At 42.7% G+C, this 12,247-nt stretch overlaps 1 protein-coding gene across 3 annotated transcripts in view; it reads left to right on the top strand.

The window, feature by feature from the left end:
- The window catches only part of PCCA (propionyl-CoA carboxylase subunit alpha), a 614,152-nt gene that overhangs the window by 131,443 nt on the left and 470,462 nt on the right, over positions 1 to 12,247 (top strand). For all 3 annotated transcript variants that reach the window (XM_075852453.1, XM_075852451.1, XM_075852452.1), the window contains 2 exons: positions 288 to 401; positions 1,135 to 1,188. In XM_075852453.1, coding sequence (XP_075708568.1) covers positions 288 to 401; positions 1,135 to 1,188 — 168 coding nt within the window. The remainder of the gene's footprint in view (positions 1 to 287; positions 402 to 1,134; positions 1,189 to 12,247) is intronic.

Raw genomic sequence — 12,247 nt, 5'->3', positions numbered from 1 at the left:
ATATTACGTATGAGGGAAGATCTATAGATATGAGATGAGGAGATATATAGGATGTCTTGATCACGTGAAAATTCTATATAGGTGCCCCTTGTAGCATGCTTTTGCAGATATATAAAATATTGATTTGTGAAGAATTACATTTTCTTGTACATGTGTAAGGAAAGGTGAATAATATTAGATGTTGTTCTTAGAAATATCTTACTTACCATTTTTTTTCCTGCTTTGTGAGCTGATGGTAATTACTTTTTCTGTGAGCATCTGTCAATGCAGAATTTTTTTCTCCTCAGGTTCATGTGAAAATGGCGGATGAAGCGGTCTGTGTTGGCCCTGCTCCCACCAGCAAAAGCTACCTCAACATGGATGCCATCATGGAAGCCATTAGGAAAACTGGGGCCCAAGCTGTGAGTCTGAATGGCTCTATCTGCTGCAGCTGTTTCAAATATAGAAGGCAGAATAGACAGAATTTGTATTAAAAAAAAAAAAAAAATAACAGAAAGGAACTGAATATTCTATTCTTGTTTGGTTCATGTCACATGAGTTAAATGTGGCCGAAATCTCTACTGGAAATCAAAGGCTTTTGAAGCATCTGGCAAGGCTGGTGGCAGTTCCTGCAGGTGGCTGCTGGATTCAGAAATCACACCAGGGAGCAGCTTCAGTTCATTCCCAAATATGCTGGGGGGGGGGGGGGGGAAAATCCCAATTAGCTTTAACCCTTTCAATGCCCCTTTTTAATTCTTTTTCCTTTGCCGAGTGATAACAATGAATAAATAATGCTGGAATTATTTAATTTATTTTCACAGTCCTACTCCGTTTACACATTAGAATGAGATGTAAAAAAAAACAAAGCAACAATTTCTAGGAAATCTTTTAATCGAATACATTTATGCGCACCCTTATTTCACTTATAGACCCATAGTCATTTTTTTCATTTTATTGTATCTGCAATACAACTATTCACAGATTATCAGAAAATATGAGCATTAGTAATATTTTATCTATACTTTTAGATATTTTTTTTTTTCCATTCTTGTGATCAGCTGGCTTAAAATCTTTTGGCTATGGTGGGGTTAAGAATTGAATCTAAGCATTGACAGAGTGCCTATTATGATAACACCCTCTGTTTTTATTTTCCAGGTACACCCAGGATATGGGTTTCTTTCTGAAAACAAAGAATTTGCCCGACGTCTGGTAAGTCGAGCTGTATTGTGGTGCCTAATGAATCTTTTGGATAAGCGGTAGAATGGCATCGTGTAGTGGCTGCCTTCAGCCGTGAAAGGTGTCTGATTATGGCCATGGCTAAAAGCACTGTTGTTGAGGCCCATTTATAGCTTAACCTGCCCTCATTACTGTATATTGTTCTATTAATAACATGAAAAGGGAAATTGCTGTGAAAGTGTTGTAATACTAGGTTTTATTCAGAACATGCTGAATCTGCTAAGTTTCAAAATACTGTTTTTTTTGTTTTTTATAATAAAACGAATAAAAATGAATAGTTTTTTTTTCTTTTAGTTTATTTAGCATTTCACGCTACATTTCTCTATCCCCTGCAGTTTTTCTGTTCGTATTTATGGAAGAATGAATGTTTTCATAGTTCTTTCCTTGGTTAATTCTCCCTTGTATTAGATGTGATCCTCCTGTCTCTCACATAACTGGCAAGTTCCTTGACACAATGTACAATTGCATAAATCTATGTGATACAGCATCCAAAATTACATATTTGTTTCAAGAGGCAGATCAGAGCACTAATGGTTTTTGTCAAGATTTCTTAAGTGGTTGTTGATCTGAGAACTACATATGGGAAATTATCCAAAATATCTGCCTTGTAGGATTAACAGCCTATTACACTTGTATAAACTGAGACCTTGGGGGGTAAAATGAGCAATCCCTGGGTCACTCATGGTCACTGACCTAACAAAAAAAATATATATATATCCAGAATTTGCTTTCTTTCAAAATTTCTTTGAGCTGTCCATTTAGTTTATTGATGAATAATTTGTTTGCTATCTTTGATTTTCAAGTGACTGCCAAGTCGTGGTGCCATATTGGGGCAGATATATAAATATTGTCTTAGGGATAGGTTCTAGCGATGTCCAAAAGCCGTCATTAAATTAAGTGTGTGACATGAGTCTTCAACGTATTGTTTTGTAACATTAAAAATTGCTAAAATAAAAAATACTTTTTTAAAATACTTGTCTAAATACCATTCTTGTTTCTGAAAAGTGTAGGCCTATGTGAGATGGATTCAGACAGATTTTTGTATATGTTTACAGGGCTGACACCACCTCTGCTCCAGCTCTAAAATGTAAATCTGTTTTGGTTGTGTAAATGCATGGCCAAAAGTTGGTGAATGTCCAAAATTTTCCGTTGGATAATTTCAATCTTACTACTTCTTTTTAAAATTAAGCATACAATCGTGCAAGATATATGAACCAACATTTGCAGTAGAATGGGTCATACGGCACAACAGTGTAACTTTTAAAGGGTTATTCCCATCTTATAAAGTAATGGCATATCGTTATGATTTATGGGGGTCTGACCTATTGACCCCCGCTGATTCGGAGAATGAAAGTGCCTCATCGCTCGCTGATTTACCCCTGCACGAACTCTGGTGAATGGGGCCTGCTGCAGTTCCCCAAAAACAGTCAAGGGAATGCAGAATTAAATCAGCACTGTGGCACTTTTATTCTCATGATCCGCGGGGGTCCGTATATTGGACCCCCCATCAATCATAATGTGATGGCATAATCTGGTGAAACTCCATCACTTTATAAGATGGGAATAGCCCTTTAAAGCAGGTGTCAGCAACCTCCTGTTGTAAAACTACAATACCCAGCATTCCCTGAAAGCCTTTGGTTGTCAGGGCAGGCTGGGAAAGTCGTTTCTCAACAACTGGACTGTTGAAGGCTGCTGAACCCTGCTTTAAAGGATACCGCCCTTCAGTTTGCCAAGTTTGAGCTGCCTTGATGAACTGTATGTGCTGCTAAGAGTAGCAACTACGAAGTTGTAGGTCACGCAAGTTGTTCACATATTGGGATCACAGAGTGCTGAAGTGCATAGCGCAAATAAAAAGCATCTATCCTCTGTTGCATCAAGACATCCCCAATAACTGTTTATCGAGAGTTTCATGACCTGGGAGTCTATGCTTGAGATCTTCATGTGCTGTAGTGATGGAAAACACACTAACCCTGGACTCTCTGGAGCAGTGGAGACGCCTTCTCTGGAGTCAAAATTTACCATTTGGCAGTCTGACAGACTAATCGGTTTACAGCACTACATACTCTGGCTTCAAGAATCCTGTTTTCAAAGTTTGGTGGATGAGGAATGATGGCTTGTGCTCCAGTGAACTGGAATCACTACAGCATACAAAGGCATTCAATTGGAGCAAGTATTTTCCTGATTCAGCATGACAGTGCCTCTGTGCAGAAATGGTTTTGTAAAACTTTACTGGCCAGACCCGGACTTCAACCCCATCAAAGACTTTAAAGATGAATTAGAACTCGAACTACGAGAGATAACTTATTGCCCAAATGCTCCAATGCAGTAATGTTTTTGTGGCTAAATAGATGCAAATCCCCGCAGCCATGCTCAAAGATCTACCGGGAAGCTTACTCCGAAGAATGTAGGCTGTGTAAAGCATAGCAGCAGAGGGAATTGACTTCATGTTAATACCAATGATTTTAGAATGAGAAGCTCTCAAAGCAGATATGGATGTAATGGGTGTCCACATATTTGTGGTCATCTAGTGAGTATTGGTGGTGGTTAATTGTGCTGCGGAATGTTATTACTTCCTACCAGTTTACAGCCACCCAATTATAAAGCTAACCACAGAAAAAAAGTGGGACATATAATAAGATTAAAAACACAAAAAATGGCCGTACTCACAAATTGGGCAGGTATAATCCCAACAGGACGCAGCCAGGTCAAAAATGCTGCTGAAGTAAAGTGCTCAGGTGTGTTAAATAAGAATAGCCACTCCCACTAGACTTGAGGGGAGTGGCGTGTGGTGCATGGGATATGTAGTAAAAAGTAAATGAATAGTGTATAATGTGCAAGTAGTAATAATATGTGTGAAATATAGGGGGCAGTACTGAGTATAGTGAGTGGTGAATAACGTGTAAAATATAGGGGGCAGTACTGAAAGGGTCAGGAACGTGAGTGATGCATGAAGTGTGGGTGCAGTGTGTAAAACATGGAGGGCTAATGCGTAAATCATGAGGCACAGCCTATATAGCCTGGTAGCAGACTTTTTGTAACGCCATGATAATACATAGAGCGGGCTGCCCTGCTTGCTATGCCAGACCGCAACACACCATGCTCTCCCAGCATTGAAGACCTGGCTGCGTCCAAAAAGTAGTAAATATAATACAAGTAAACATGGAAAATACATGGGGTATTGGTTGTCATTTTGGCCAAAAGAACGCAAGCTCGCAATCCTTGTCACGGATCCCCACACTTGCGAGTCCCTAACTGGAACGAAAAGTATAGGCTGTGCCTCATGATTTACGCATTAGCCCTCCATGTTTTACACACTGCACCCACACTTCATGCATCACTCACGTTACTGCCCCCTATATTTCACACATATTATTACTACTTGCACATTATACACTATTCATTTACTTTTTACTACATATCCCATGCACCACACGCCACTCCCCTCAAAGCTAGTGGGAGTGGCTATTATTATTTAACACACCTGAGCACTTTCCTTTAGCAGCATTTTTGACCTGGCTGCGTCCTGTTGGGATTATACCTGTCCAATTTGTGAGTATGGCCATTTTTTGTGTTTTTCACCCAATTATAAAGTACACTAACTGTGATTACAACCTGCTACTGCATGCACGTCTGAGTAGTCCGCATTTTGATATTCTAGATATCTTACATATAAAAACTGTTCGGTTATAATTTGTCAGCTTATTTTATATCTTTGTCCAGTGCAGGGGTCTCAAACACGCGGCACCTGAGACAGTCAGCTGCGGCCCGCGGGGTTCCTTAATTCCCTCCGGAAAAGGGGAGAGCAGTTTGGAGGAGCGCTGCCGGCGCTCCTTTGTGCAGTCACACAGCCCCCTGTAGATAGTGCACCCCCCCAGCGGGTTTCACAGCGCTACATCCTCCCTCCCTGTTGGTAGCTCTCTTTCTTGGTGCTCGCTCTAGGAGTGGAATCCCCAGCCAGAGCATTGCCGACGCTTTGGCCGGGCTTCCTCTGCTGGAGGAGCCCCTGAAGTCACTGTCCATACATGGACAGTGATGTCGGGGGGCTTCCCCAGAGAAGGAGTAATAGAGCAGAGACTATACTAGCGCTCTGCTCAGAGACTCCTCCTCCTTGGAAGCCCCTGACATCACTGTCCATTAATGACAGTTATGTCAGGAGCATAGCTGGAGTCCCAGTCAGTGTTCTAGAAGCGGCTCTGCTCCGGGGAAGCCCCTGACAGCACTGTCCATATATGGACAGTGATGTCAGGAGCAGAGTTGGAATCCCAGTCAGAGCGCTAGTAGCTCTCTGCCCGGGACTACGGCTCTGGTGTTTCCCCTGACATCACTGTCTATATGTGGACAGTGATGTCAGGGGCTTCCCCAGAGTTCCGGAGTAGAGCCTATACTAGCGCTCGACTCTGGTGTTTCCCCTGACATCACTGTCCATATATAGATCGTTATGTCAGGAGCAGAGCTGTAGTCCCAGACAGAGTGCTAGTAGGAATCCTGCTCTGGGGTTGCCCCTGACATCACATTCGGGTCCATCCCCTGTCAGGGGCTCCTCCAGCAGAGGAATCCCGGGCCAAAGCATCTGCAACGCTCTGGCTGGGGATTCCACTCCTAGAGGGAGCCCCAATGGAGCCATCTACAGGGGGGGGGGGGCGTGTGGGGCATTATCTACAGGTGGCAGACTGGCATTATCTACAGGTGGCAGACTGGCATTATCTACAGGTGGCAGACTGGCATTATCTACAGGTGGCAGACTGGCATTGTCTACAGGTGGCAGACTGGCATTGTCTACAGGGGGCATTGTCTACAGGGGGGCACTGTGGCACGGTCTACAGGGGGAACGGTCCATAGGGGGCACTGTGGCACGGTCTAAAGGGGGCACTGGCACAGTCTAGAGAGGGCACTGTGGCACTATCTAAGAAGGGGCTGCCCAATCTTGACGTTCTTGTTCCTGCCAAACCCTGCCAACTAACCCGGAGCTATTTATGGTGGAATAAAGACACTTTTGATACCTGTGTGTGCTGCGGTCTCTCTAACTTAACCTTGTAAACTGCATTGTTAAAATATGTGGATTAAACTCCTACATTTCCAGTGAATTTAAACCTAGCAGTATTGTTAAAGTAATGTAGCATCGTTGTAGTAGTAATGTAGTGTTGTTGTTGTTGTAGTAGTGTAGTATTGTTATAGTAGTTCAAATAACTAATTAATGAACAATAATTTTGTATTATATAAAATTTGATAAATGCATCCCGTCAACTTCACATTTTTTCTATGTGCGGCCCATTTACCCGGCCGAGTTTAAGACCTCTGGTCTAAGTGCTATTTTAAAATAGCCTTTTAACCAAGAGTAGTAAAAGTATGAGTACCAACTAGTGGATAAAATTTAATAAATATTGGAAGGGACTCCAGGTTTTTTTTTAGCACATAACCATATTTTATTCTCATCGGTGCAGGTGCAACATGTCTAGTTTCAAAGGAGATGTGGTAAAATAAATGTCCCACATTATGAGAGTAATAATGAGCCAAAAGCTTAGCGTTGTCTTCAATTAACACATGGTGGGCTCGGTTTGTGTTTAATCCCACTTGGGTGAGCAAGTGATTATCTCCCTGTTGTGTGTTTTTTTTTTTAATACACTTAATGAGTCAAGGAAAACTGCTTGGGTTGTGTACGGAAATAATGTCATATGTATCTTGCCACTTCTGACTCATCAGCATGCAGCGCACGTCCATTTGCGGACTTACAGCTTGGGAATGCAAGTGAGTAGAAAGATAAGTTACAGATTCGGAAACCGTCTTTTTTTTTTTTTCCAGATATTACCGAATGATTGTAATTTAGTGGGATTTTCGGAGGCGACGGCCCTTTTTGTAGCAAGATCAGAGGAAGAATAACTATTTAGAAATCTGTAGATACTGTATTTATAATCCTTTATTTAGTTTTGTTCTGTGGAAAATAACTGAGCCGTGTCTGCGGTATATTTGTGGCAAAAAAAAACAGATATGAATGCTACTATATATATATATATATATAATCTCCTAATTTCAAGAGATCGTATATGACTTTAAGAGTGTTAGATGGACCGTATAGCATTTTTTAATTAAATTTTTTTACACGCAAACAAATCCGGGTAAAACAAAACGACAACCCCCAACACATTGCTCCTAACCAGGTCCAGAGAAGAAAAAAAATATTTCCTAATCCCTAGTTTCTTCTCTTCCAATGACATAAAATATAGTAATTTCTCATATCTGCGAGTATATCTATTGTTCAAATATACACATTTTTGACACAAGCAATGTTATGTGTATATAGTGTACATGATCTTAGAGGTCTGAACATTTTTTTCACCTAATACTCGGCTACCAATCTCTTTAAAAAAGAACTGTTACTGGGGGCTTATTAGAACGTGAAAGCAGAATAGGCCTTGTAAATTAAAGGGGTTGTCGGAAAATGTTCCTAATTGGTTAGGAAATATAATATGGAGGCACTTACTAATATGCTTTCATTTTAGAAACGGCAAGAATGTCCAGACATACCGACACAGCTTCAGGATGCAGGGAACCCCCCCCCTCCGTGATGACAGTCAATTAGTTGTTGAACTTTTAATTTTTTTCCACTCAGTCACAGATCTATCTCCATATACAAGTAATGTTTTAAAATTCTGAAAGCCTATTTCCCCCACCTTTTGGGTTTTGTTAATTGGGTTATAGAGATTTAGGCCCTTTGTACCCCTCCACATAAATTGTCTAAAGGTGTTTTCCAGAGCTACTATATCCGTATGTATCCAATAAAAGGGTAGCATCTGTAAAGTCTACAGTCGATAGGGAAAGCATATCTTTGATAACCGTGACCAAGCAGGGAAAGTGTAAGATTTGCTCAGCCTGTTAAGCTCATTCTGGATCTTTTTGATTGATGGGGGAAAATATATGCTTACTCTCGACCATGCCAGCTTGCCAAGTTTACTTAAGTAGGTATAGTGATTAGCTGCAACTGTCAAATGTAGGTCCGATATCTAGTCCATATAACATTTATAAATAAGCATAAAAACGTTTGCAATTTTTTCCCTCAATTTATCTGGTAACCGTAAAAACCGCCATACTTGTTTAATATTCCTAGAACTTTTCCATAATTATTTTTTTGGGACACTAAATAAACTGCAAGACCAGGAAAAGCCACAGTGGATACTATTAAAAGCCGTAATACAATTTAAAATAATAAATATATTAAATTTTTCACGTCTTCGTTCCAGCAGAGCGCTGCTGCATCTTTTGTGTATTTTATTTTTGCATTGCAGTCATAGCAGATTAGCACCTGCCCATTTATTTCACTTTGTAAGGAGGTGAGGCCCATTTACACGGGCCAATAATCAACCGAACAAACGTTCTTGCAAACGCTCGTTCTCGACTATTGGCCTGTGTAAACAGAACAGTTATTAGCCGACAATGGAGCAAGCATTTGTCGGCTGATCACATTGTTTTATGCAGCCTGTAAAATCATCGTTGCAACAGCACATCTTCCCATGTAAACCGATTGATGGGTACAGAACGATCATATTATCGATCGTTCGTCCCCCATACTAATTATTGGGCAAATGAGCGTTCATATTGTCAGGGATCATTACCATGTATATTGTTTGCAAAAATATTATCCTTACGTATATATGTATGTATATATCCGTATATTACACAAAGAACTGGAATGTAACAAAATGGACCATGTATCAAGAACACGCCTTTTGAGACACCGCCCCTGGAATGCAAGAAGAGTGTACAGATGAACTTACAGCTGAGGAGCCAATGGTGTTTAAGCACGTCCCACATCTCTAGGGAGGGAACTTGTGATTCTTTCTTTGTTCAATAAAAAAGTTCAGTACTTCCTATTTGACTGAGGGAAGAGGTGTACCAACTTGTCTGCCTGGTATATTTTCTCCATGCATGCTCTCAGATTTCAACTTACAGAGGTGGTTATTCAGTGTGAGATAACAGGGAGAAGGAAGCTACCGTGACAATTGGCGCCCGAACCCTGGGGCCATACTTGAGGGGATCTCTGAATCCGGACAACCGACAATCACAGGGTGAAACAGACGACCCAGGACTGCCCACTCAAGGAGCCTGATCACCTCCACAATAACACGGTAAGTCAGTTGATTTTATAAATCTTCGACTTATCTGTGTTAGTGGACGGTCTTGTGGGAATTTGTATAACCCTTGTCGGTTGGCTGGATTTTCTCAGGCGACAGGAGAGACATCCCCGCTGTGTGGTCACGAACCCGTAAGAAAATAGTCGCGCCCGACTAACCATCCTCTGGGTAATTAGGGACTAGATAGAAAATATAACCTGTCTTATACGCGGGCACGATAAAATGTGTGATAAGTCGTGTGATAAGGTGCACGCGGGGTTTAAACACTGATAAGTCGTGGATAGTATTATAACCTGTCTTATACAGGTGCACGTGGGGTGTGTATAAACACTGATAAGTCGTGGGTAATATATTGGCCAGACCAGAAAGTTGCAGGCCAAAAGTTGTTATATAAATTACGTGAAGAATATACACGGTTAGAATGGATGGTTTACGGTCCATATTCAAATCATCAGGATCACCCGTACCTGGACGATCCTATTCGTATGATTTGGTGAAGCGAATGGAAGTTAGGAATAAGAAAGGCATTGTATTATGTTATGTATTAGAAACCACAGGACCAGCCACCGCCCTGTTATGGCGTCCGTCCCTCATGTTGAGTGTGTCCTCATTGTGGGCAGCAAAACCCCCCTCACAGCTGAGCACTGTGCTTCCTGTGGGAGAGGCTGCCCCCCACCCCCTGATGAGGGCACGCCCGGCCCAATCAAATCAGTATGAAATGATAGCCTTGTTAATTTTGTCATTTCCCTGACAATATGTATGCTCATTCCCGATCATTGCCCTGTGTAAACTCGGCAATGATCAGACAATGAGTGGGGAAATGCTTGTTTATCGGCTGATCACATCTTTTATGCAGCACATGATATTGTTGTCAGCAGCACATCTCCCTGTGTAAACAGGGAGATGTGCTACTGACATGACGCAAACACATGAGAATGAGCAATCGTAGTAACGATCGCTCATCCCCATACATAACCAATTATTGCTCCTTGTTAAAGAAGCAAACGAGCATGCCGATCATCGGGCTGTCTTATTGATCGGCTCTCGTTTTCATGGCCCATATTGGCCTGTGTAAAAGGACCTTAAGCATCGGCCTGTGTAATAGGGCCTGGTAATGAGCACTGATCGACTTGTTATATCGTTGATTGGTGCCATTTATGGGCGGATTTTTTTTGTAGTAAGGAATTGTAGTGTGAGTAATGAGCAGGACAATGGCATGGCAATCAAATTATCTGCATCAGGTTTTAAACCGTCCTTTATTCTGTGAATGAAGTCCGTAGACTGTCGCGATGTTGTGATGGCGCGCGAAAAACCCTCACTACTCACAGCACCTGTATTCTGCTTACGGTGACTGCAGGACAGATGGGATTTTGAAGCTCTATTATCCAAATTTCTTCAAATATATGTAGCGATTTATGTTTAAATATTATAAAAGTGAATAGCATTCTGAGCTCCGAGTACAATTCCCTAATAGAATAGTTAAAATGACCCAGTGGAACTGGCGTTTTGTTATTTTTGTATATACACTGTTAATTATGAAAGTGTTCGTTTGTATTCGTAATAAGGTCCCTTTCACACTGCATTTCACCTGCACGTTTGACGTGTGTGTCAGAAAAAGCTGCAGTCTCCTAAAGGGGTTATCCTGGGACCAAAAATTGCATTGCAATAATATATTTATGTGAAACGAAGTAATTTACTAATATACTTTAATTAAAAATTCTGTACTAAATGGTGCAGTTCAAACCTCATGAATTATTCAGTAAGTGCTGGAGCTTTTCTAATAATGATGACGCTCCGACACGGCCCCACGTGACTGAGCTCTTCATGTACTGTTCGTGAACATGACCGCAAGGGGCTGTCACATTGCCTATTGCTTGAGTCCCGAGCAGAGCATAAGCTAGCGCTTTGCTCGGGACTCAAGCACTGCTTCCGACATCCATCTTTGGTCAATTCAGTCGTTCCCGATCGCTGGAGTCCCTGAGCAGAGCATCAGCTGATGCTCTGCCTAGGTACTCCACAACTTCTGCCCTCGTCATTGTCACTGTCCGTATATGGACAATGGCGTCGGCAGAGCAGTACTGAAGTCCCGGAGCAGAACATCAGCACTACCCTTGGGGGGGGGGCCCACTCGACCGTTGGGTGCTGACACTGCCGTCATGACTCCTCCACAAGTGGAATGCCCGGCCAGAGTCTTGCTGGGGATTCTGCTTCTAGGCGGAGCCCTGGCTAGGAGGCGGCGTAACTACCGCTGTAGCAGCCGTTACAGCTGCCACAGAGCCCACGGCATGAGGGGGCTCGTTCCACCCGCCATCATGGGCCCCATGCCCAGTGACCCCGTTAGCAGCCACAAAATAAGGACAGTGATGTCAGGAGCAGAGCAGTGTCCCAGTCAGTGTTATTAACGCTCTGCCCGGGACTTTGGCTCTTGGGTTTCCCCTGACATCACTATCCATATATGGACAGTGATGTAAGGGGCTTCCCCACAGCCGGATTATCGGAGCAGAGCCTTTACAAGCGCTCTGCCTGGGACACTGCTCTTCTTCTGACATCACTTTCCATATATGGACAGTGATGTCAGGAGCAGAGCAGGAGTCCCAGGCAGAGTGCTAGTAGTGCTCTGCCTGGGACTATGGCTCTGGGGTTGCCCCTGACAACACTGTCCATATATGGACAGTGAAGTCTGGGGCTTCTCCTGAAGCGGAATCCCCAGCAAGAGCGTTGGCAATGCTTTGGCTGGGGATTCCACTCCTAGAGGGAGCCCCAAAGGCGCGAACTACAGGGAGGGGGGCTGTGTGGCACTACCTGGGAGGAGGGGGCTATGTAGCACTACCTGGGAGGAGGGGGCTATGTAGCACTACCTGGGTGGGGGGCTGTGTGACACTACCAGGAAGGGAGGCTGTGTGACC

The sequence above is a fragment of the Rhinoderma darwinii genome, chromosome 2 (assembly GCF_050947455.1).
Source record: "Rhinoderma darwinii isolate aRhiDar2 chromosome 2, aRhiDar2.hap1, whole genome shotgun sequence".
Classification (NCBI taxonomy): domain Eukaryota; kingdom Metazoa; phylum Chordata; class Amphibia; order Anura; family Rhinodermatidae; genus Rhinoderma; species Rhinoderma darwinii.
This window is presented reverse-complemented; position numbering and strand designations above follow the sequence as displayed.